This window comes from Mytilus galloprovincialis, chromosome 12 (genome assembly GCF_965363235.1).
Source record: "Mytilus galloprovincialis chromosome 12, xbMytGall1.hap1.1, whole genome shotgun sequence".
In the NCBI taxonomy this organism is placed as follows: Eukaryota; Metazoa; Mollusca; class Bivalvia; order Mytilida; family Mytilidae; genus Mytilus; species Mytilus galloprovincialis.
Genome location: NC_134849.1, coordinates 23,021,562 through 23,049,024, shown reverse-complemented (window position 1 = coordinate 23,049,024; position 27,463 = coordinate 23,021,562). Strand labels below are relative to the sequence as shown.

Below are 27,463 nucleotides of genomic sequence, written 5' to 3'. Positions count from 1 at the left end.
TTCAATATCGTAGCTGCTACAAATGTACGTAATGTTACGTAGATTTTGACTATTGAACGTGTAGCTATAGACTAGCTGCTACATAGGTATTGATAGCAGGTACGTAGCTGCTATGATATTGAACTCAACCTTGGTTTATATCTATTTTACCTATGACGACGTTGTTAATTGCATTGATAACGGCATGTGCGCCCTTAGTCTCTAGCGATAAATTTTCAGATCACTCTACTGTGCTGAGAAAGAAAATGATCAGCCAGAAGGATCAAATGAAAATTCCGGAAAATAGCGACAAATGTCTTTATCGCACATCGCCAGTATAAATTATCATTACTTTCCGACCTTGTGTATTCTCTTTGGTAATTCTTTTTTTTTTCAATGAAAAAAAATCTTTCAGTGGTATTTTAAATCAATTGGAAAATCTGATTATTTTTTTTTTTTCTTATTTATAATATAATAAACGGCTGTATTTTAACTCTCCATATAACAACACTCCGTTAACAATTAGTATTTCTGTATATTGCAGAAGTCAACTGAAGATTTATTCTGCATTCTCAAATAATGGCGGGAGTTATAGCAAAACTGTCGGAGATGTAAGTACTCAATTAATATTATGCTAAAGAGAAAATTTAAATTTTAAGTATGAAAAGAGAAATAAATATGAAGTACTCGGAGGTGCGATGGGGACGCTGGAGTGCGATGGTCACACAGAAGTGCGATGGTCTACGCCGAAGTGCGGTGGTTTACGCCGAAGTGCGGTGGTCTACGCCTAAGTGCGATGGTCCGTCCGCTGATATGCCGGATTGTCTATTTGACACGTGATGGCTAGAATAATATCTACTGACGTGAATTTATCATGAGAAGTAGATGTTTTTAAATAGTTAGTAAAAAAAATCGTTAAAAACTTATTATCTATGAATATCTTTAATTTCTTAACTAAAATACTTAAATCGGAACCTTTCTCTAATTATCGTATGATATATATGATTATATTAGCTCATCGCATGTACTTTTATATGATTATTTACATTGATTGATCACTGATACATACTTTTATTAAAATCTGGTTATCAAATTGATGTAGGTATGTTAAACAATTAAATTGTATACACAAATTCTGCGTTAACACTTTATTTTTTACTTTGTTCCTCTCGAAAGTTCCTCGTTTTCCGTATTTGGACAACTTCACAATGGAGAAGGTTCACGAAGGGTTAAAATTTGCCCTCAATTTTTTATGTTTTTTAAATCGGGCCAAAAAATTGCAAGTTTCACATAGAAATACTTGTGATAATACTATTTTAAAAAGACAAAAATATATATTTTTTGGCAACTTCCTTTAAAATTTATGAAGCTATGACCCTTTAAATAATCATCATTTGTATTGTAAGGTTCATTTTTGTAAAAATTATATCAAAATTGGAATCTTTTGGTAACAAACAACCTGTCCTTTTCGTGGCATCAATTAATTTCACAATTGGTGGTATGAAAACGTATACGCGCAAGCCTAGCCGTTTGACATAGTTTAAATGATTGTATGTTTTAACGTTATTTTCTATCAGTTCCGAATGAGTTTGTTGAGGAGTGGATGAACTTTTGCTTTGTTAAGTGATTTCTTCATTGGTAGATAGAATTCTGGGACAATCCACAAATTACAGTTTTCCTGTAGAATTTTCAGAAACCAATATTGAGTTGGCCATAACGGGGCTATTACGATTGCATCTGCCTTGTCCTGTACAATTTTCCTCAATACTACTCCTAGTTTGCTGAAAGGAGGAACAATGTAATTACAGTTTGTTCTCGAATTAAAAGTAAAAGCGTCAACAAGTTTAGTATTCGGATCTGGTCTATAAGAACAGTATGGTGATCTTTGTAATTAAACCGTGAAGCAAATAAATCAATATGAGGACTTCCAAAATATTGGACAATTGTAAATTAATATAATTTGAAACATTACTATCTAACAATAAATATATTTTAAGCTCCGACGGCATCAATTGGTAATTTGATGGTTGCATGATAATACTAACGCGTCGCCAGTAAACCTAATTTGCAGCCATCAAATCACCAATTGATGCCGTCGGAGCTTAAAATACAATACAGTTATCTCCTAATGGACATAATATTGAACTCAGTTATGCGGATAGCAAATTTGTGTGATGCGTCTTCAATGTTTTACTTATTTAGCAAATATGCGTCTTCTTTTCATAGATTATTATAATGAGTCAACTCATGGAGTTTATCATCTTCGCTAGCCAAGGGTTACGATTCACTCCCGTTCTCTTCACGGGAGTGGAACGTAACCCTTGGCTAGCGTAGATGGGAGTTTATTGTTACGCCTGAAATAATTCGCTTACGAAATAATATCCTAGATTATTAAAGTGCATTTTTGTATGCAATAATGTAACGAGACTTAATTCTGAGGTGGGCGGTCTGCATGACTTAACAATGCAAACTATTTCATGTACACATCGTCACATGACGTTAAGCCTTAATTCATGCTACCCTAACATGCCTAATGAGTAAGGTAAATATGCTTGATATTTAATGGAGGTATGGTGAGATTATTGAAGCTGTTAACACTTTAACTTTAAACATATTTATAGTGGATTGCACGGGAAACAAGTTATTGCAACTTATAATAATCCCTTTCCACTTTGCAGGTGCGAGAGCTGCCTCAAGTTGTAGCGGCATTAGCCGTCTCTTTTTCGAAATCTACAAGGGTGTCTTTAACGTACAAGACTGAGATATGGCTCTCTCTGAACACGGGTCAACCATGATCGTCCCCTTCCGACGGACTATCGTCGTTTCTCAAGACCATATCTTCAAATGGTGTCAAAGGAGAGGTGAAAATTCAGTCCTGACATTTTCTCTCCGGAACGGGGATCGAACCAGTAACTCGTTTGTGTTAGTAGTCCAACCACTACACCACGGCTCCCCGGATAGTTTTTAGCTTCTTTTTTTATATATATTTTTGGATGTTTCGGCAATAATGTTTATCGACAGGTTGTTGGTATTCCTATGGGTATCTATTGTGCCTTTTACTAGCAGACTTGTTTTTGTACTGTTATGAATCACTGTTTATGACCCTGTATGTAAAGCACTGTCTAAATTGTATTTAACTGTTAATTGATAATTTCGACATAACATTTGGACTTTAATGAACAAAATATATGAAGTAAAAGCTCATCATGAAAAGGTTATTTACCAAAATTTAAGCAGATTCTTAACTTTTCTCTTTCTTTTGAATTGAGCCGACCAAAGTCATACCAAAAATTGATGCAATAAAAGGTAACAGTCAATGTCAGCCTTTTCTTGTCATATCTCAAGTTAAAGATCAAATATCTCGAAAAAGAGCTCTATGACCTATCAATATGTTTTTAGCTTATTTTGCTCTGCCGGCTTCTGATCGCTTATAGTTATAGATTATCGTTAATCATCTCAACGAGATTGATTTTCTCGCTTGAGCCGGACGTCGAAAGCGAGAAAGGTAATCTTCTTATCGCTATTTTACCTATGACGATGTTGTCAATTTCATGTCAATTTCGTTAGCATCGCCACGCGCCTGCTTAGTTTCTAGCGATAATTTTCCATCTCAAGCGTAGCATGATACGAAAAATTATCACTAATAAAGATCAAAATAGCGATAAATTATAGTACATCATGATAGCATCAATTTTAGTAAATTCTTTATTTATCTAATTTCACCGTAGGCTTAGTACATCCTTAAACTTGAATTTGAGCGTTTTTAATTACAGTCAAATTGTTTTACAAGAAGTGTTAAAAATCCTCTATCAGATGTACTTTGAACTCAGACTTTAAATTTTAGGCCGAAATTAGCCTCCCGATTTAATTTTCGCGGGAAACTGGTACATATGACTTTGTCATTTGTTTAAGAACCAGTTTGTTGACATTTAAAAAAAATGAGTGAGTCCGACAGTCTCCTGCCAAGAGTTACAGTTAAGACATCACACAGATGTAGCTCTGTAGGAGTTGATAGCCTCACAGAAAGTGAACGTAAATTCATTGAACAGTCCAGGTAAATATAAATGATTTTACCTTCACGTTTCGGAACGTTGAACAAACGGCAGCATGCATGATGCAGTCATGTTTCATGTTTTTTAAATCATGCTGCATGCAACCACACGTTGCCTATCTCTATAATGTTTGAAGTGAGTTTAAAGAACTATGCGTAGAATATGTTTGTTGATGCAATTCAATAATTATTTATAGAATCCAATTTTAAAAGTGTCATATGACCTGGTCTGATGACACATATAATTTGTGTCACTTCTTATTCTTTATTCCTTCCTCCACTATCTGGAGTACCACATCCTAAAGTTGCATTTTTTACCCTAGAGATCCTGAAATTTTATTTATTATACTTTTGGGGTCCTGACACTTTATTTTCTTTTAGTGTTAGGGGTCCTGCTCCATTAAAGGGCTTTTTTTGTAATAATATTTATTATTCTATATTCATGATATTGGTAAAACTTTAGTATGTTTTTCTAAATGAATGGGATTTTGAATAAATAAGCATATTCACCTGCGTTAAAAGTATATTCACGGCAGAAAATCGTGACATTTTTTCACGTGTATACATTGTACTATAATTTTGTTAACAAACATTTGATGTACAATTGCCCTTACAGAACTGAAATTTTTGCAGATCTGCTGCAAACTTGCTGCAGGTCTGCTGCAAACAAAAAGCTTGCAGCTAGCTTGCTCAGAAACAAATATGTTTGCAGTAAGAATGCAGGAAAAACAAGAATATAAAGGCATGTTCGCAGAGCTCTAGATTGCAGGAATCTTTAAAAATTTTATATGTTTGCAAGAGCATTGCAAGAAACTACATAAAACGACTGAGCATGCCTATTGGTAACTTCCTGGAAGATAAAGATTTGAAAATGTTGGTGATGTTCGTGTCATATGATCATATATTAGTGTTCTGGGAGGCATTATAGTTTGGCAATTAACATATTAGTTTTGAAAGACATTATTCATTTGTTATTTGTAAGTACAAATTCATCGTAAACTTATGAAATTCATTAATTCCCTCCACAGATATCTGCATAAAGGTTAAAAATACATTTTCAAATATGTAACATGCATGCATGCATTATACAGTACTCCCTCATATGCTCAGAGATTATAACTTACAAAATATGTAAGTCTAGTTGAATTTTGTGACAATTTTAATTTAACTAGCTGTTTATATGTATGCGCAAAGTAAATTTCAAATTAATCTTTTTAACTTTAGATTCATGCATGTAATTCATTTGAGAACGTACTTGGAATTAATTTAACTTATTAAACATGTTAAAAGGTATAAACTTATGCTACGATAATAAAGTAATTGAATTATTTTATGAATGGGTGTCACATAACTTTTTTAGAATTTGCTGTGTAATACGTACATGTATAGATAAAATGATGTGTACACAACATGACATTAGTTAATTGTATAACAGATTGATTTGAATAAAAATGTTTGCCGCAGGTCTGCAGCAAACACACAGGAGAAAGATTAATTTGCATAAATATGTTTGCTGCAGGTCTGCGACAAACACTCATTTGCATATAAATGTTTGCTGCAGGTCTGCAGCAACCGCAGGAGAAAGATTGATTTGCAAAAATATGTTTGCTGCAGGTCTGCAGCAAACACTCATTTGCATGGTAAATTGTTTGCAGCAGACCTGCAGCGTATTTGCAGAAAACACGCTGCAAACACGAACTCTGTGTTCGCTGCAAGTCTGCAGCAAAGTTCGCAGCAGACTCGCAGCAAATGTTTGCAGGAGGCTGATTTTTGTCGAGCCTGCAACTTTTGTTGCAGAAAGCTCGACATAGGGATAGTGATCCGGCGGCGTCTACGGCGGCGGCGTTAGCTAACTCCTTAAAAGCTTTATATTTTAGAAGGTGGAAGACCTGGACGCTTCATACTTTGTATATAGATGCCTCATGTTACGAAGTTTCTGTCAGTCACATGTCCAATGTCCTTGACCTCATTTTCATGGTTCAGTGACCACTTGAAAAAAAGTTCAGATTTTTTGTAATGTTGAATCCTCTCTTATTATAAGTAATAGGATAACTATATTTGGTATGTGCGTATCTTGCAAGGTCCTCATGGCCGTCAGACAGTTTTCACTTGACCTTGACCTCATTTCATGGATCAGTGAACAAGGTTAAGTTTTGGTGGTCAAGTCCATATCTCAGATACTATAAGCAATAGGGCTAGTATATTCGGTGTATGGAAGGACTGTTAGGTGTACATGTCCAACTGGCAGGTGTCATCTGACTTTGACCTCATTTTCATGGTTCAGTGGTTATAGTTAAGTTTTTGTGTTTTGGTCTATTTTTCCCATACTTTGTGCAATAAGTCTACTATATTTGTTGTATGGAATAATTGTAAGGTGTACATGTCTAGCGGGCAGATGTCATCTAACCTTGACCTCATGTTCATGGTTCAGTGGTCAAAGGTAAGTTTTTGAGTTTGGTCTTTTTATCTAATATTATATGCCAAAGGTCAACTATATTTGGTGTATGGAAATATTTTATGATCTATATGTAAGTCCTGCAGGTTTTATTTGACCATGACCTCAATTTCATGGTTCATTGCACAGTGTTAAGTTTTTGTGTTTTGGTCTGTTTTTATTAAACTATAAGTAAAAGGTCAACTATATTTATTGTATGGAAGCATTGTTAGCTGTACATGTCTGCCTGGCATGGTTCATCTGACCTTGACCTCATTTTCATGGTTCATTTGTCTTTGTTTAGCTATCTTGGTTTATGTTAAGTTTATGTGGCAGTTGTTAAAGCTATATACTTAGGACTATCAACATAATATCAATGATAAGTAAAGAAGGCGAGACATTTCAGTGTGTGCACTCTTGTTTCAGTAAGGGTTGTTTTTGTCGAGCCTGCAACTTTTGTTGCAGAAAGCTCGACATAGGGATAGTGATCCGGTGGTGGCGGCGGCGGTGTTAGCTCACTTCTTAAAAGCTATATATTTTAGAAGGTGGAAGACCTGGATGCTTCATATTTTGTATATAGATGCCTCATGTTACGAAGTTTCCGTCAGTCACATGTCCAATGTCCTTGACCTCATTTTCATGGTTCAGTGACCACTTGAAAAAAAAGTTCAGAATTTTTGTAACGTTGAATTCTCTCTTATTATAAGTAATAGGATAGCTATATTTGGTATGTGTGTACCTTGCAAGGTCCTCATGCCCGTCAGACAGTTTTCACTTGACCTCGACCTCATTTCATGGATCAGTGAACAAGGTTAAGTTTTGGTGGTCAAGTCCATATCTCAGATACTATAAGCAATAGGGCTAGTATATTTGGTGTATGGAAGGACTGGAAGGTGTACATGTCCAACTGGCAGGTGTCATCTGACCATGACCTCATTTTCATGGTTCAGTGGTTATAGTTAAGTTTTTGTGTTTTGGTCTGTTTTTCTCATACTTTATGCAATAGGTCTACTATATTTGTTGTATGGAATGATTGTTAGGTGTACATGTCTAGCGGGCAGATGTCATCTAACCTTGACCTCATGTTCATGGTTCAGTGGTCAAAGTTAAGTTTTTAAGTTTTGATCTTTTTATCTAATATTATATGCCAAAGGTCAACTATATTTGGTGTATGGAAATATATTATGATCTATATGTCAGTCCTGCAGGTTTTATTTGACCATGACCTCAATTGCACGGTTCATTGGACAGTGTTAAGTTTTTGTGTTTTGGTCTATTTTTCTTAAACTATAAGTAATAGGTCAACTATATTTGTTGTATGGAAGCATTGTTAGCTGTACATGTCTGCCTGGCATGGTTCATCTGACCTTGACCTCATTTTCATGGTTCATTGGTCTTTGTTTAACTATCTTGTTTAATGTTAAGTTTATGTGACAGTTGTAATAATGCTTTATACTTAGGACTATCAACATAATATCAATGATTAGTAAAGAAGGCGAGACATTTCAGTGTGTGCACTCTTGTGGTAAATAATGATCACGACATACATTTCTCTCGGAAAATGGAATAAAACAATTACTGTCTTTTGTTTCGGTAAACATGGGGTTAAGTTGACTTTTGAAAAACTAATATTCATGTTGGCCATTGGCCTCAGTGAATTACAGTTTTTCAAAAGTCAATATAACCACACATTTACCTCACCAAAAGACAGTAATTGTTTAATATTTACTTCTGTACCTGTTGTAAGCATGGTTACATTGTACATGCATGTAACAGTAAGTGTATTGAATTTATATCCTGACATCCTTTTACTTGGTTTTTGTGGTAAAATAAATAATATTTCTTTGAAGAGGATTATCCCATTAGCATGATTAGTTAAAGCTCATCTTTCTGAAAGTCCTCAAAATGATAATAGCTTGTATAAAGTACAATATTATGGGGACGGTAGAAAAATAAAAATAAGAAAGAATGAAAAAATTCAGGAAAATTTCACGAAATTTTCATTCTACTAATGAACTCAAAATCATTAACTTTTTTTTCAGACTTTTTTAAATCCCCACATCGGCGCAGAAATCTACTTCCTTTTCCCGTCTTGTTTGCATGAGACTTTAAATAATATGTATATTTATCAGTTTAGTAAAATATAAGGAACGAAAGGAACTCAATACCAATTCATTTTTAATAATTGTTTGATATGAAAAAACGTTACCTGTGGACAGCGTTTGTTTGTTTTCATTGAATATGACGTCTTAACTTAAATAACGTTACAACTAAATCCCAAACAACAGAACCAAAATCGGAAACCTTACAGTATTTCCATTTCTTTTATTAATAACATGTTTGAATTTAAAAAATAATTCACACAGGTAATGCCTGCCTCATCAGGGGTTCAAATTAACATTGAAAACTGGAAGGGTCAGGACCTTTGACACGACACTCCAAACTGAAAGGTCCACAACCTAAATTCCAGGTCCTACTTTTACTTGAAATATTTCTTAACTCTGTAAGATACAAAACTGATGATGTGCTTTTTGTGTTAGGTTAATTTTAGCTTGTTTCATTGTTAAATCACTGTTGCATAATATGTTTATTAATTAATGTAATTATCTTAGCTTGTATTTTATTATATAAATTCAAATAATCTTTTTTTTGGTATTTGGAAGGGTGTCACTGTGGGTGGGTGTGTTGTCTCAACTATTGGTAATTAAATACTAGTTATACTATTATATTAAACAGTTCAAATTCAAAGCTGTTTAAGTGTATCATATCAAGTTGCACTATTGTAAAATTGAGAATGGAAATGGGGAATGTGCCAAAGAGACAACAACCTGACTATAGAGCAACAGCAGAAGGTCACCAACAGGTCTTCAATGAACGAGAAACTCCCGCACCCGGAGGCATCCCTCAGCTGGCCCCTAAACAAATATATACTAGTTCAGTGATAATGTATATATATTTAAGTTCCTCTGTGAACAGTCAGACACTTCTAGATTTTTACTGGCCCTTCAAAATTGACAAGAAATTTATTACCTCTTGGAATTGTAGTAATATTTTTACACTATAAAAAATCTGCATGGAATATCAACATTTAATAATGATAAAGAAAATTACTGTCACATGTTTTTATACGACAGCAAAAATTGAAAATTTTTTGGTCGTATATTGGTATCACGTTGGCGTCAGCGTCTTTGTCGTCCGAATACTTTTGGTTTTCGCACTATAACTTTAGTTTAAGTAAATAGAAATGTATGAAATTCAAACACAAGGTTTATGACCATAAAAGGAAGGTGGGATTGATTTTGGAAGTTTTGGTCCCATCAGTTTAGGAATTAGGGGCCAAAAAGGGCCCAAAAAAGCATTTTCTAGGTTTTCGCACTATAACTTTAGTTTAAGTAAATAGAAATCAATGATATTTTGACACAAAGTTTATGACCACAAAAGGAAGGTTGGGATTGATTTTGGGTGTTTGAGTGGTTCCAACTGTTTAGGAATAAGGGGCCAAAATTAAACTAAGTTTAATTTTAACAAAAATTGAATTCTTGGGCTTCTTTGATATGCTGAATCTAAACATTTACTTAGATTTTTGATTATGGGCCCAGTTTTCAAGTTGGTCCAAATCAAAATCCAAAATTATTATATTAAGTATTGTGCAATAGCAAGAAATTTTCAATTGCACAGTATTCAACAATAGCAAGAAATCTTCAATTGCACAGTATTGTGCAACAGCAAGACATTTTCAATTGCACATGCAGTATTGTGCAATAGCAAATCTTCAATTGCACAGTATTGTGCAATAGCAAGTATTTTCAATTGCACAGTATTGCGCAATAGCAAGAAATATCTAATTGCACAATATTGCGCAATAGCAAGAAATTTTCAATTGGAGTAATCTTTCAGTGTCCAGAATAGTAGTTGAATCAACTTAAATCATTGTTTTATACAATATACAATGTATATTCACTTTTACTACCAACTGATAAATTAAAACAATCTTTACCATTTAGTGGTAACAAGCCCTTTTTTTACATTTTAATATTTTATGATGTACCTAAATGAGTAGTTATTGTTGCAAACTCCATTAGAAATTTGAATTGAGATCAGTTTTGGAATAAGAGAAAGGGGGATGTGAAAAAGAAATTGAAGGGGGGGGGGGGGTAAATTTTTCTCATTTCAGATTTCATAAATAAAAAGAAAATTTCTTCAAACATTTTTTGAGAGGACTAATATTCAACAGCATAGTGAATTGCTCAAAGGCAAAAAACAAATTTTAAGTTTATTAGACCACATTCATTCTGTGTCAGAGACCTATGCTGTGTCAACTATTTAATCACATTCCAAATTTAGAGCTGAATCCAGCTTGTATGTTGTGTCCATACTTGCCCCAACCGTTCAGGGTTCAACCTTTGCGGTTGTATAAAGCTGCGCCCTGCGGGGCATCTGGTTTGGATTTTGACATGAACATGTGTGAACTAAAAGTAATTTTGAGTTTTTGTATAAAATACATGTATTTGCTGCTTTTTCTTTCATTTCAGAAGTATATCTTTTGGTTTTCAATTCTTGTGTTTATATTTCATCATCATAGATGTAGTATTTTGTCCCCTGCCTGAAAGTTTTATTTTTTCCTTGTATTTAATCGGCTAACCAGGAATAACCCTTATTCGCCCTAATTTTTGTAATTTTTTGCATTTCCGGTTTTATGGCATCCATTGTTTTTCAATGTTGTTTTGTCAGTCAAATATGATTTTGCTCGGATTTACACATTACTGGTTGTCGATTTTTGGTATAAACCTAGCGGTTGAACAAAATGAACATCACTGTCATGAAAAATAAAGATGAAAATAAATTTTGAGATTGTTTGGAAATTTTGGTGAAAAAGGTTGGCAAAGTTAATTTTTATTTTCCTTCATAGTGAAGGTCCTTCAGGCATATGTAGTAACCAAAACAAAGGTCCAATTGCAAAAGTGGAAGGCCGCGGACCTCGGACCACCACTAATTTGAACCCCTGCTCATATTATCATGTATACTGATACAACTGTAAATAGATATTAATGCAGTAATTGTCTTTAATTTTGTATAAACATATTTGCTATATTGATAAAGGAATGATCAAGAACTTCAAGTACAACTAAGGTAAAATATTAACCATTACTTAAGTTTGTATTCCTAGCCTCAGTAAATACGATGTCCTGTTTGTATTCCTTGCCTCAGCAAATAAGATATCCCGTTTGTATTCCTAGCCTCAGTAAATAAGATGTCCTGTTTGTATTCCTTGCCTCAGCAAATAAGATATCCCGTTTGTATTCCTAGCCTCAGCAAATAAGATTTCCTGTTTGTATTCCTAGCCTCCACAAATAAGATGTCTTGTTGTTTGTATTCCTAGCCTCCACAAATAAGATGATCTGTTTGTATTCCTAGCCTCAGCAAATAAGATGTCTTGTTTGTATTCCTACCCTCAGCAAATAAGATTTCCTGTTTGTATTCCTAGCCTCCACAAACATTACAAATAAGATGTCTTGTTTGTATTCCTACCCTCAGCAAATAAGATTTCCAGTTTGTAATCCTAGCCTCCACAAATAAGATGTCTTGTTTGTATTCCTACCCTCAGCAAATAAGATGTCCTGGTTGTATTCCTAGCCTCCACAAATAAGATGTCTTGTTTGTATTCCTAGCCTCAGCAAATAAGATGTCCTGGTTGTATTCCTAGCCTCCACAAATAAGATGTCTTGTTTGTATTCCTTGCCTCAGCAAATAAGATATCCCGTTTGTATTCCTAGCCTCAGCAAATAAGATTTCCTGTTTGTATTCCTAGCCTCCACAAATAAGATGTCTTGTTGTTTGTATTCCTAGCCTCCACAAATAAGATGATCTGTTTGTATTCCTAGCCTCAGCAAATAAGATGTCTTGTTTGTATTCCTACCCTCAGCAAATAAGATTTTCAGTTTGTAATCGTAGCCTCCACAAATAAGATGTCTTGTTTGTATTCCTACCCTCAGCAAATAAGATGTCCTGGTTGTATTCCTAGCCTCCACAAATAAGATGTCTTGTTTGTATTCCTAGCCTCAGCAAATAAGATGTCCTGGTTGTATTCCTAGCCTCCACAAATAAGATGTCTTGTTTGTATTCCTACCCTCAGCAAATAAGATGTCCTGTTTGCATTCCTAGCATGTCTTGTTTGTATTCCTAGCCTCCACAAATAGGATGTCATTTGTATTCCTAGCCTCAACAAATAAGATGTCCTGTTTGTATTCCTAGCCTCAGCAAATAAGATGCCCAGTTTGTATTCCTAGCCTCAGCAAATAAGATGTTCCATTTGTATTTCTAGCCTCAGCAAATAAGATGTCCAGTTTGTATACCTAGCCTCAGCAAATAAGATTTCTTGTTTGTATTCCTAGCCTCAGCAAATAAGATTTCTTGTTTGTATTCCTAGCCTCAGTAAATAAGATGTCCCATTTGTATTCCTAGCCTCAGCAAATAAGAAGTCTTGTTTGTATTCCTAGCCTCAGCAAATAAGATGTCCTGTTTGTATTCCTAGCCTCAGCAAATAAGATGTCCTGTTTGTATTCCTAGCCTCAGCAAATAAGATGTCCTGTTTGTATTCCTAGCCTCAGCAAATAAGATGTCTTGTTTGTATTCCTAGCCTCAGCAAATAAGATGTCCCCTTTGTAGTCCTAGCCTCAGCAAATAAGATGTCTTGTTTGTACTCCTAGCCTCAGTAAATAAGATGTCTTGTTTGTATTCCTAGCCTCAGCAAATAAGATGTCCTGTTTGTATTCCTAGCCTCAGCAAATTAGATGTCTTGTTTGTATTCCTAGCCTCAGCAAATAAGATGTCTTGTTTGTATTCCTAGCCTCAGCAAATAAGATGTCCTGTTTGTATTCCTAGCCTCAGCAAATTAGATGTCTTGTTTGTATTCCTAGCCTCAGTAAATAAGATGTCCTGTTTGTATTCCTAGCCTCAGCAAATAAGATGTCCTGTTTGTATTCCTAGCCTCAGCAAATAAGATGTCCCCTTTGTATTCCTAGCCTCAGCAAATAAGATGTCCCATTTGTATTCCTAGCCTCAGTAAATAAGATGTCCAGTTTGTATTCCTAGCCTCAGCAAATAAGATGTCTTGTTTGTATTCCTAGCCTCAGCAAATAAGATGTCCTGTTTGTACATTTTGTATTCCTAACCTCAGCAAATAAGATGTCTTGTATGTATTCCTAGCCTCAGTAAATTATAAGATGTCTTGTTTGTATTCCTAGCCTCAGTAAATAAGATGTCATGTTTGTATTCCTAGCCTCAGCAAATAAGATGTCCTGTTTATATTCCTAGCCTCAGCAAATAAGATGTCTTGTTTGTATTCATAGCCTCAGCAAATAAGATGTCCTGTTTGTATTCCTAGCCTCAGCAAATAAGATGTCCTGTTTGTATTCCTAGCCTCAGCAAATAAGATGTCCCATTTGTATTCCTAGCCTCAGTAAATAAGATGTCCAGTTTGTATTCTTAGCCTCAGCCTCAATATTATTATCTGTAAAATGAGATTTTAATTTAAAGATCCCCGACCCCTATTGCAATCTAACAATAGTGTCAGTTCGTCTGTGGGAGGGTGCAAAATATTATTATAAATTATTATCAGTCCATTAAGTCAAAGATCAGCAATGTAAATTAAGAATGTCAAGCATATAGCATTACTGTACTTTGATGAAAATTAAAAAAACGATTAATAACACCATGTTGATCTGCAACAAGATAGTCTGATATGACATCACTCCGAGTATGAACAATTAAAACAACTCCATTTACAAGAAACGGAAGAATTGTGTTGACATTGCATAGGCTAAAAAGTATGAACAATTAAAACTTCTCCATTTACAAGTAATGCAAGAATTGTGTTGACATTGCATGGGCTAAAAAGTATGAACAATTAAAACAACTCCATTTACAAGTAACGCAAGAATTGTGTCGACATTGCATGGGCTATAAAGTATGAACAATTAAAACTACTCCATTTACAAGTAACGCAAGAATTGTGTCGACATTGCATGGGATAAAAAGTATGAACAATTAAAACTACTCCATTTACAAGTAACGCAAGAATTGTGTCGACATTGTATGACCAGGTTGTTGGTCACCTCTGTCATATTCCTTAGTTTCAGGGGAAACTAGCGGTAGCTTAGATAAAGTCTAAGTCGCTGGAAAGTATTCATATTTATTTCGCATCCATATATTTAAAACATAACTGAATAACAACATAAACACAAATATAAAACACAAATTCAAAAGACTGATTGACATGCGGAAAATGTACCAATCATATATCTTTTTATTAAATAATAATTCGCGTTTTGCCGAAAGCGGGGATTAGGGATTAAAAACATGCTTCGTATAAGTTTGTCAAGAATTGCTTTCGGCAGTTATCACTTAGTGTCAAATTATCTATATTCTTTGTTACAGAACCTTTTATCATAAAGACGGATATAAATCTTTGATAATTAATCTGAATGAAAGGATTATAGTTAAGTGTAAAATACAAGTATCTTTTGAATAGTATAAAATACAATAAACTAATAATTATTGAAACGCAATGAAGACTCGGAATAATAATAAAAAGATAACATTATATAAATATACAAAATCCTAAACATGCTAAATGTGAACTTTGAACAAACAATTGTCGGGTAAAATACAACAAACTAATAATTATTGAAACGCAATGAAGACTCGGAATAATAATAAAAAGATAACATTATAAAAATATACAAAATCCTAAATGTGAACTTTGAACAAACAATTGTCGGGTCATAATTGCATGTGCTAAAACGAGATTGTTCTTTAAATCATAATTGTTATAAGACAGCAAGGCTTGAACACTGAAGATCTGTTTTTTAATCAGATTGTGAAAAAATATCATAATATATATATAACCATGATAACAGGATCATACCGATATTGTTATTGCTTAACTTATGCAAGTTTATTTAAATATTTTTGGAAAAAGTTCAGGAGAATGATTCCAATGTTTAACAGGTAAAGCTGAATTACTTTTCCAAATGTTTCAATATTTAAGGGGGGGATTAGGGTTAGGAGGGGTCCTAATCCTGAAATTAAGGACTTAAAAACATGAAATCCTGAGGTCCAGAATTTAAAGAAATTTAAATCCTGCCATTCCGAAAAATTTGAAAAAAGAATTCCCGGATCCAGAAAGGATCGATCCCGAAATCCTGAGACTAAAAACACCCGATCCCATAGTCCTGATAAAGATCCTTCCCCCCTATTTGCTCTGAAACTGGAATTATTTTTAGATTTATACAGCTTTTGATGGTAGCTTGATGGTAGCTTGTGAAAACTAAAATAATAAAAATACTGAACTCAGAGGAAAATTCCAAACAGAATGTCCCTTCTCTAATGATGAATCAAAAGCTCAAGCAAATCAAACGAATGGACAACAACTCTTGCTGCTTCCACGGTTCTGACCTTTTTCTCCATAACCACATCGATGCTGTCTCTGCCTCTTTACACAAGTTACCAATCAGCTTAATTCTTTCCCCTCCAACAATACCAAGTGCTCTCAATGCTCGCCACATAGACTGTCCTACAAACCCTCTGCTTCCCACTTCCACTGGAAATAACCAAACCCTCCATCCATTGTCTCTACATTCTGCAAGTAGATCTTGATACTTCAATCTCTTTCTTTCATTGGCATTTCCTATTCTTTCTTCCTATATATGGCAGGTTTAGTTCAGGAGCAGGATTGCCTGTTTTGTTTAGGCGGACCAAATGACGATGTCAGATCTCTGGTTTGTTACTGCAATCTGTGGTGGGAATTGTAACTTCTGCTTCAGATCCACCAACATTTGCCAATCAGTTGCTGTTACCAGTAAACCGCTTCCTTCCACCTTCTTCTTCTGTCCTTTCTCTCCTTCCTTAACAAAATTGACAAAAGTAAGTTCTTCCTTGTTTTTCCTTGGCTACCTGATGTTTCTCTCTAGGGTGTCTGCTAGTGTCTCTAATACCTTGTCGTGTCGCCATGTATACCTCCCGTCTTTCAAAGCACTCGAGCATGAAGATAATATATGCTCCGAGTTTACTGTTTACCACAAAGAACACACTTTGGGTCATCTATCAATCCTCATGTTGCTAGATGGGCTTGGCAATACATCATATACTGACTTCAGCTTGAATTGCAACCTATGTGGCTCATTCTTTCAGATCTCATTCCATCCTAACTTCTGCTGTCTTGCATTGCTCCTTTCCAGTTTAACCAGCTTCCCTGCTTCTTCATGCTCACTGCCTTTACCATTCTACTTTCTTCTTCCATTGATCGTACTTCTTTCTGTACCAGGTGTCTTATTTCTCCCAATGTTGCTGTTCTCCATTTTGCTGTAGGTGTAACATCCAGCCCGTCTTCCAACTGCAACTCTGCCAACTATCTCACTGTGTTAATCGTGACTCAGCATTTTCTATTGTCTTCTTTGTCGACCACTTCCTTCCAATTCTTATTTCTACTTTTGCTGACCGTACTTTCTCATCCCTGCTGTTTTTTAACGTCAGATGTTGTCTAGCCTTGGTCACCTTGAATTCCTCAGTGATTGACTTGAGTGGTAGCTGTAACTTGCTTCTTAAACTGTATAGGCCCACACTGCTGAAACTATGTAAGTAACTGTTTGATATTCTTTCCATTCCCTCTACCGTTGTCATTGGTACATCATACACAAGAAGTGGCCACAGCAATTGAGGCAATATCCCATGCTGGTAAATCCATGCCTTGTACTTTCCTGGTAGTCAACTCTTATCTACTGCCTTTAACCAGGCGTCCAACTGCTTATATGTATCTTCCACATTCAACTTACCTGACAAGGCGTTGTTCAACCATTTTCCGAGGCACTTAACTGGCCTCTCTGAGACTGTTGGTATTATCTCATCTCCTATTTTAAACCTTTCCTCCTTAACTTTACCATTTTTCACCACCAAACTTCTGGATTTGCTAGGCTTCACTTTCATTTACATTACATACATAAATAGGAAACCACAAAATTAATACCCATGAAATGTTATAGAGAGACAAAACCACGAAATTTTAACCCAACCAAAATTAATGTTTCTACAGTATAAATTAACACTATAACAGCAATTGAATTTTATGATTATTTCCCTTTGGACAGATAAAGGACAAAAAAATTGTGTATTGCTGCAATTCTTGTATTAGAGAAATATTGTTACATAATTTGTTAGACTGTTTATACTTGACTCATAGATTTTATTATATATGAATTAGATAGATTTTATCTCATTTTTTGTATAACTGTTGGGGGTCCAAAAATAAAAATACATCTATTTAACAAATGGATATGAATATAAATAGGTGATTAAACAAGATAAAAAAGTAAGTACAGTTTCAGGTGTGAATAATTATGAAAAGTGGACTGAATAATTTCAGTTAGAAAAATTATTGTTTCAGAATTTAATGCATTCTGGGAAGTATTTTCAAAATTCACAGTACACCAAAATGTTGTGATTGGCTAAACACTTTCTAAACAATTGAAATTCAACCAATGAAATAACGTTATTTTCATTTTGTTGTACGGACAATGACACTACCCATAGGCCTTTAGATTCTGAAAAGGCGAATTGTTGGCACAAATGTTATATGATTTTAGAAAGTATGTACTCATTTAATATTCCTTTAGATATAAACATTTTTGTTGAGTCTGAGACTTCTGTTTAACATGTAATAATATATGTATGATTTTAATCTATAAACACTATTTTATTTATCATATTTACAGTTTGTCATTGCCATCTGGAAGTGTGTCTGAGAGTGGAGGTCAGTAAAAACTTTATCAATATTCTTTTTCTTTTTGTCAAAGTAAACATATTTATACTCCTGCTTTAAAAAAGTGTGGTATACTGATTTACCTCTGTCTGTCTGTCCATCCAATGAATATTTTTCGTTGCATCCTTCTCAGGAACTACATCATAAGGATATCTGAAATTTGGTTTCAGGGTTTAAATAAGTCAGCTATACGATGTGATGCATTTTCAGGTTCATCACTCAGCAACTTCCTGTTTACCAAACACTTTCTAATTTTTTTCACTTATTAATATTAAAAATTATCCAGTTTTGGCTGGGTAGCATCAGTGAGCAGTAATTCACAGATCAACTTGCTTTGTACTGTAAATTAAGTATTGCTACATTTGTAGGTCTTTATAAATGTAACTCACAGTGTGAGTATCGTAATAATAAGAACTGTGATATTTGATTAATATATTTTTATGCATAATATTGCTGAAATAGCAAAAAATAGGCTCACAGTTTTGTCCATTTTTCAAAATTTGCAATAATAAATGCAAACAATAATTTCTGAATTTACAGAATCTATTTATAAATCAACCTAAACAGGAAAATGTTGCCAGGTTTAATATAGATGATTTATGAAAAAAAAGATAAAACTGCTCATTGAGAAAAAAACAGATATGATAACATAAGTATTAAATTTGAATAATTTAATCCTTCTCCATGTCCCCTTTTCTCCATCATGATAATGCAGCTTTCAGAATCTAATGCATTCTGGGTAGTATTTTCAAATACTCTTCATTATCTTATGCATTCTGGGTATTATTTTCAAATACCCTTCATCATGATCCCATACTCAGATCAGGGAAATATAACTTCTGAATTATTCAGGTAAACAAGTTACACAAAATGTTCCAATTAAAAAAAGTTGAAAAATACGGAAAGAGATGAAAAGTCGAAACACTACACATAAAACCAAAGGTCTAGCAACACAAACGCAACAAAAAATGGGACAGATCTCAGAATCTCCAGCCAGTTCCACATGTATCATCTGTCATGATCATAGTCACTGTGCACAAGTACACATTTGATTATAATTCTTACTCAGTAGACGTTTAGGTGCTGTAAATTCAGAAATTATTGCCATGTTTTTATTATTGCTAAAAATGCAACAGGGTTATAATCGCAATAATTTAAAGTCACATTTTGCAATTTTTCAGATGAATTATACAGGATTTTTCTCAATATCGCAAAAATTACAAGACCGTAGCTAGGCATCTTATTTTAGTGAGGCAAAATCATTGAGCCGAGCGAAGCGAGGCAAATTTTTTTTTGGAAGGTATGAAATGAATGGTGCAAAATCCTGCATTCTAGGCATTTTTAGAGAGTTTGATAATGTTTTGAATTTGGACACTTTTTATATAATTTTTTATATTTTAAGACTTTTACTAATACCAAATTTTTAACAACTTTATTTAAACTTATATGCAAGATAATCATCCAAATATTACTGATTTGAGTCTGCTGCCAGAACATAGAACAAACATCGATTCAGTAGAGTTTGCCAAATTTTTCCATGGCCGGTTCAGTCAAATTGTTTCAGAATCATAATTTGGTGTGCTGATATCCTTATCGCGATGAACATGGCAAGCCCGCACAATCTCTCGCCACTCATGCATGCTCTTTTCCAAGTTTTCAGTCGTTTTAGGGCAGTCTGTGTTTCTAAAGGAAGCACATTATCATCAACACAATGATCAATGTCTTTTTCCAATCCTTTCTCCATCAGCAATTTGGTAGCAGCATCGGTAGTAACAGTTTTGTTTGCAAAAGGGAATTAAGCTTTCCTGTAAGCACCATCATACAGTTGCAGTTACAAAATATTAAACTCGCTTTTATGCTGACAAAGAGTAGACAAACTAGGGATAGAATGAGATAAGATAAATGTATATGATTCTATCTATAGAGTATATATGATATGGGTACAGGGGAATTGGAATGGAGTTTTTAAAGCAATTGCTTTTATGCCGTCGCGTATGGCCATCTTTGTGACCCAGATCAGAGACTCCGCCCAGATCAAGCCATAGTATTTTGTTAAACAGGCTCCTGGTCAGTCATTCTTTAACACCTATGTATGTTTTCTAATGCAATACATAGCTTGAAACTTTAAAAAAAAGTTATTGGATTTAAGAAGTTTCAGAATATGTTCTTGTAGATGTATTTTTGTATTTAAAGGGTCAACCGTTTGACTATTAAATAACATAGAATTCCGAGTGAAAAAAAGTACATTTTTATAAATGCGATTCCGTTTTCCGCCGTTCGTACGATGTTTCAACAAAATATGGATTCATTTCAGTTGTTGATTTAGTATTGAAAATTTAACTGAATTATCTCCTAATAAATACGGTTTTTTATGTTTAATTTGTGTTTCTTTAAGAGGTCAGGTGCTCTTGTTCATTCATAAAATTATCGTTCATTCATACATTTATCGTAAAATCAAAATCACTACACAGGTTAATGCGTAGTGTCAAATTATTATCTGTAATCTAAAAATAGACAAACTTTATTTGTGCAAATAATTTAGCGGAACGAAACCCTTGTCTTTCTTTCTTTCTTGTGTATTAGCTTCCTATCTAAGGAACACCCCGCAATGGGTAATCAGGAGTATTTACATTAGTGGGTTAATCAAAGATTTATTTTATATTTTTAAAAGTTAATTACAATAGGGTTAAAAAGTAAAATAAACAAAAAAAGGTAAAAATAATCGACAAAATTAATAATGTAAAAAAGGGCCAGTAGACGTGCTCTGTACATATGGTGGAGATGTTAACAAGGTTAACATGGTTAAGAGATAAAAATACAAATAAGTTTGGGATGGAAAAATATTCACAGGATTAGAAAAATAAAATGTACATGTTTGGAGGCATAAAATCTAAAACCCAACTTGTCCATCATAAGTAAAAAAGTAAAAATTGCTTAGGTACAAAAGTTACTAAAGTACATTGTCTATACTAATCATTCCTAGCATTCACATATTTCCATTTGAATTTCACTTGTTTTCTAAGTTCTTAAGAAGCTGTAAGCGGCAGATATGTATTTTGTAACAGAAGTCTCTAGTCAGTGACTCGACATTCATCTTCTGGGTTTTACTGAGGTTTTGCATACTGTGGAAAACTGAGAAATCTAGCAAAAGTGCTACAATGTTTTGGTTAATGTTAAAAAGTTGTTCCCATCCTTTGCAACCTATGATATTTGTGACCAGGATTTTGAGAGGAAGGAAATACTTCATACGAGTTTCCCTTAAAGCTGGACAGAATGTTAAGACATGCGTTAAATCTTCGTCCTCCCTCTGACACAGCAGGCATGTTGCATTTATCTTGTATTGACTAAATTTGTATTTGTCGGCTTGTACCAAGTATGTACCAGTGAGCATACGAGCTTTGATCATGCTTTTCCGTACATCTAACAAGCTCTGTGATGCAGATTCCCAGACTGGGTGGACAGTACCTATCTCTAAAATGGTTGTGTTGAGTGAACTCAATGATGATTTTGACTTTGCCTTTTCTTGTAGTTCATAGGTCCAGTATTTGTTAATTGTGGATCTCAGGATTTTTTTCCATACACCTTTTGAAGGAAGTTTTATACTGGAGTCAAGAATGTTTGGCAGGTTGTATTGTTGTAGCAGTAAAATTGATTGATGAAAGAAGCTTTTAGGATTATCGGAATTGACGGATATTTGTCTTTTAAGAATTTCCTTTAATTTAGAGTTGTCACAGGACAGAATTGCATGTAAGAGTGTCAGTTTCTTTCTATGGATTTCTCCTTCTACCGGTAGGACACCCAGTAGCAAATAAATGGCAGGAATAGCAGTTCTTTTAGAGAAAGATTGAATTGATCTGAGAGTTTCTTTGTGAAACTTTTCCAGTAGTTCCATTTGAGTTTTGGTAAGAGTTAGGACTTCCAAGCCATACAAGAGTCTAGGTAATACATAGCTTTTGTATATTGTAACGGAGATTTTGGGATTTAAGCCGTTGGTTCCATGCAGACCTGAGTTCATTAGAGCATACTTGGTTCTTCTTGCAGATTTGATGCGATCCTCTATGTTGATATCACATTCCTTTCTAGATGTTCGTTTTACACCCAGATGTACCGTTTCTTCAGAAGCAGAAATTTTCTTTCCCGACATGTTCCAGGAGTAAGGCTCGGGATTTTTTGATGATCTATAGTGGATAATTTTGGATTTAGTCGGGTGAATAGTATACTGATGTTGGTTTGCATATCTCTGTAGAATATTAAGCATCACCTAAAGTTCTTCTGGATTTGAGCTCAGTAGTGCTACATCATCAGCACATGTTGGTGCGCCACAGTATATTGTGCCTAATATAAAGCCTAATGAGTTTTCTTCCAGTTCTTTAAGAAGATCTTCCACAAATATTTTATATAAGTGGGTTGATAGAATACCCCCTTGTCTAACTCCTTGTTGGATGTTAAAGCTGTCACTGAATTCACCCTGCCATTTAACTTTGGAGGAGAGACCGCTGTAGAAGTCTTTAATTTTCAACCCTTGTTGAAAACACATAACAATAAGTTCGTTTTCCTTTTCTGTCAAAACTCCGTAATATTTATCGATCACCTTACTAATGAAATGGACCCGTCCAAACGTAGTAGATGCCAAGTCGGTCCAGATGAAGAGATATTTACAATTTGGAATTTGGAATTTTCTAGTTTATTAATACATAGCTTGAAAAAAAGTACGTCTTTTTAAATATCATGATCAAAACTGGGTTTGCATAACAAATGTCAGATGAAACCATTATCCTCGTCTTTTCAGTGAACAAGTCTACTACGTTTGTTGACACTCGACGGTCCACCGTGTTAGCAATTTTATTTCACATGTTTTCGAAATATTGAAGATCATTTTTCGCAATGTTTCCTGAAAATTGATAAATATCAAAGCAACGTAGAGCTGTTGGTTCTTGTTCGTATAATAAAATTGAGAATGGAAATGGGGAATTTGTCAAAGAGACAACAACCCGACCATAGAAAAACATACAACAGCAGAATTAAGGTCACCAACAGGTCTTCAATGCAGCGAAAAATTCCCGCACCCGGAGGCGTCCTTCAGCTGGCCCCTATACAATATATAAAACTATTTATATGGATAATCGACCTTCCTATGGATAGAAAGAAGTGCCTGTGCTCGTACCGCATCAGAAGGACACATATCAACTGAGCAATAATGTTTGGAACTTAGTTTTAAAAATGATGACAAAGTAAAATTATGAAAATATTTTTATTAAGCTGAAATATACATTTATTCTTTACATGTTTATGTCTTGTAAGATATTTTATTTCTTTCCCGTTTTTATACGACCGCAAAATTTGAAAAATTTTTCGTCGTATATTGCTATCACGTTGGCGTCGTCGTCTGCGTCGTTGTCTGCGTCGTCGTCGTCGTCCGAATACTTTTACTTTTCGCACTCTAACTTTAGTAAAAGTGAATGGAAATCTATGAAATTTTAACACAAGGTTTATGACCACAAAAGGAAGGTTGGTATTGATTTTGGGAGTTTTGGTCCCAACATTTTAGGAATTAGGGGCCAAAAAGGGCCCAAATAAGCATTTTCTTGGTTTTCGCACTATAACTTTAGTTTAAGTTAATAGAAATCTATGAAATTTTGACACAAGGTTTATGACCACAAAAGAACGGTTGGGTTTGATTTTGGGAGTTTTGGTTTCAACAGTTTAGGAATTAGGGGCCAAAAAAGGGCCCAAATAAGCATTATTCTTGGTTTTCGCACAATAACTTTAGTTTAAGTAAATAGAAATCAATGAAATTTAAACACAATGTTAATGACTACAAAAGGAAGGTTGGTATTGATTTTGGGAGTTTAGGTCCCAACAGTTTAGGAATTAGGGGCCAAAAAGGGACCCAAATAAGCATTTTTCTTGGTTTTCGCACCATAACGTTAGTATAAGTAAATAGAAATCTATGAAATTTAAACACAAGGTTTATGACCATAAAAGGAAGGTTGGTATTGATTTTGGGAGTTTTGGTCCCAACAGAATAAGGGGCCCAAAGGGTCCAAAATTAAACTTTGTTTGATTTCATCAAAATTGAATAATTGGGGTTCTTTGATATGCCGAACCTAACTGTCATGACTGTGTATGTAGATTCTTAACTTTTGGTCCCGTTTTCAAATTGGTCTACATTAAGGTCCAAAGGGTCCAAAATTAAAATTAGTTTGATTTTGACAAAAAATGAATCAGTTAGGTTCTTTGATATGCTGAATCTAAAAATGTACTTAGATTCTTGATTATTGGCCCAGTTTTCAAGTTGGTCCAAATCGGGGTCCAAAATTAAACTTTGTTTGATTTCATCAAAAATTGAATAAATGGGGTTCTTTGATATACCAAATCTAACTGTGTATGTAGATTCTTCATTTTTGGTCCTGTTTTCAAATTGGTCTACACTAAAGTCCAAAGGGTCCAAAATTAAACTTAGTCTGATTTTAACAAAAATTGAAATCTTGGGGTTCTTTGATATGCTGAATCCAAAAATGTACTTAGATTTTTTATTATGGGCCCAGTTTTCAAGTTGGTCCAAACCAGGATCTAAAATTATTATATTAAGTATTGTGCAATAGCAAGTCTTTTCAATTGCACAGTATTGCGCAATGGCAAGAAATATCTAATTGCACAATATTGTGAAATAGCAAATTTTTTTTTAATTAGAGTTATCTTTCTTTGTCCAGAATAGTAAGCAAGAAATATCTAATTGCAAAATATTGTGCAATAGCAAGATTTTTTTTTAATTGGAGTTATCTTTCTTTGTCCAGAATCAACTTAAATCTTTGTTATATACAATATACAATGTATATTCACTTTTTACTACCAACTGAAAAATTAAAATAATCTTTACCATTCAGTGATAACAAGCAGTTTTTTTACATCTTAATATTTTATGATGTATTTAAATGAGTAGTTATTGTTGCAAACTCCATTAGAAATTTTAATTGAGATTAGTTTTGGAATAAGGGAAAGGGGGATGTGATTAAAAAAATTGGGATCAATATTTCTCATTTGAAATTTCATAAATAAAAAAGAAAATTTCTTCAAACATTTTTTTGAGAGGATTAATATTCAACAGCATAGTGAATTGCTCTAAGAGAAAACAAAAATTTTAAGTTCATTAGAACACATTCATTCTGTGTCAGAAACCTATGCTGTGTCAACTATTTAATCACAATCCAAATTTAGAGCTGAATCCAGCTTGAATGTTGTGTCCATACTTGCCCCAACCGTTCAGGGTTCAACCTCTGTGGTCGTATAAAGCTACGCCCTGCGGAGCATCTGGTTTAACATTTGCGTCTGGAAAGTTGAAATGTTTTAACTTAATCATTTGTGTTAATGGTTAAATATAAATTAATAATGAAAATTGTTAAAATTAAATCAATAAAGGAAATTATTGCCAAGGAAGTTACAAACACTACCAGGGGATAATCCATGATGATTTCTTTTTGAGTTATATGTTTCAGCACATGTATATTTGACCCCAACTTTAGCCTGGTAAACGTGTTGTCTCCTTGTGAAATATAAAACATATTAAAAATGACTTTCTGCTAAAGTCTTTTATTTATATAAAGTTAAAACCTTCTTACTTTTAACTAGACAACACTCATGTCAGGTTTAATTCTTGTATATATGTGGATGAAAAATAAAAGTCCCCAAACATTAACATGGCAGCAATTGCTTTTACAGCCTTTAAGGCTTTGATTGATGTTTACATGTAGGTCCATAATTTCAAATTATTTCTGAAAATAGCTGGTGGTATTTTAGTTCCAGAATCTATAAATTTAGGGGTTAGGGGTATGGGGTGTCCGATTCCGAAACCCCAAATATAAAGAACCGAAATTCCGTAGTCCCGAATAAGTAAAGACAAAATCCTGTGTATAAGGTTCTACCATTCCTCAATAATATCAAATTGGAATATTGGATATTCTTTCAATTTTTAAGGTTAAAGAAACATGGATAGAAACTAATCCATGCATGTTTCATATTATTTATATTTTATTTATCTGTAAAGAGAAAGATAAAAGTTCGTGAAATGAATACGCAGACAGGACTGCCCCCTTGCGATGACTTGATTTGTCCAGAGTTGGTTAAACGAAAAAATGAATACGCAGACAGCACTGCTCCCTTCCGAAGACCAGTACTTGATTTGTCAATCTACTTATCGTTTTTGGATTGTTCTAATGAAGTTATATGCAATACTCAAACTCTGTTCACAAAAAAACTAGTTTACTAGAATTATTCCTTCTTTACCTTCAGTGTCGCTTTTCCTTTTCTGCAAGAGCCTGTTTGTAACCAGAGATCCATGATGATTATCATTACTAGGTTAATGTTATCGAGAAACATCACCCGGCCGTTGAGATGCTGAGTTATATCCATGAAGAATAGTTTAAAAGGAATGATGACAAATTATATAGAAATTAAGGTTGAGACAGAACAACAAATGACTATTATATTGATATATTTGTATCAAAAAAATAATCAGTGTCGAAATTTTAGTGAGGCATTTGCCTCACTTGCCTCAAGGGTAGCTACGGCCTTGAATTAAAATTGCGTTTTAGTCTCAAATGACAAAATCGCAATAATAAATGCATTCAATAATTTCTGACTTTACAGTAGCAGTGGAACCTTAGCTTATACATGTTATAGGTCCTATTGATATTTTTTGACAATTTGGGAGCTCAAGTCTATCAGTCTATGGTCGACAAAAATTAAAAAAAATATATCAAGGACCATTAGAGTTACGGTTCGGCAGGTAACTTATTTAAGGTAGATCTTGATGATATTCTGATAAGGTAAAGTTCCCTATAAAAAATAGAATTTTGTTTTAATTAGACCACCAGTTAGATGCCTTAAGAACATTGACAGTACAATAGTTCGAGGTCACATAGACAAGTCCTGTTTATGCTGACAGTATTTTTTACTCTGTATTTTTATTAAGAAAATTTTGCACTGTTTTTGTCGAGTTTGCAACTTTTGTCGCAGAAAGCTCTACATAGGGATAGTGATCCGGCAGCAGGATGTTAGCTTACTTCTTAAAAGCTTTATAATTTAGAAGATGGAAGACCTGGATGCTTCATACTTTGTTTATAGATGCCTCATGTTATGAAGTTTCCCTCAGTTACACGTCCAATGGTAATGTCCTTGACCTCAT

At 34.1% G+C, this 27,463-nt stretch overlaps 1 protein-coding gene across 1 annotated transcript in view; it reads left to right on the top strand.

The window, feature by feature from the left end:
- Window positions 1-3,904: 3,904 nt before the first annotated feature.
- Window positions 3,905-27,463, top strand: part of LOC143054507 (proton-coupled zinc antiporter SLC30A2-like) — a 45,503-nt gene continuing 21,944 nt past the window's right edge. The window contains exons 1-2 of the mRNA XM_076227535.1: window positions 3,905-4,033; window positions 18,233-18,270. Coding sequence (XP_076083650.1) covers window positions 3,918-4,033; window positions 18,233-18,270 — 154 coding nt within the window. The 5' untranslated portion in view covers window positions 3,905-3,917. The remainder of the gene's footprint in view (window positions 4,034-18,232; window positions 18,271-27,463) is intronic.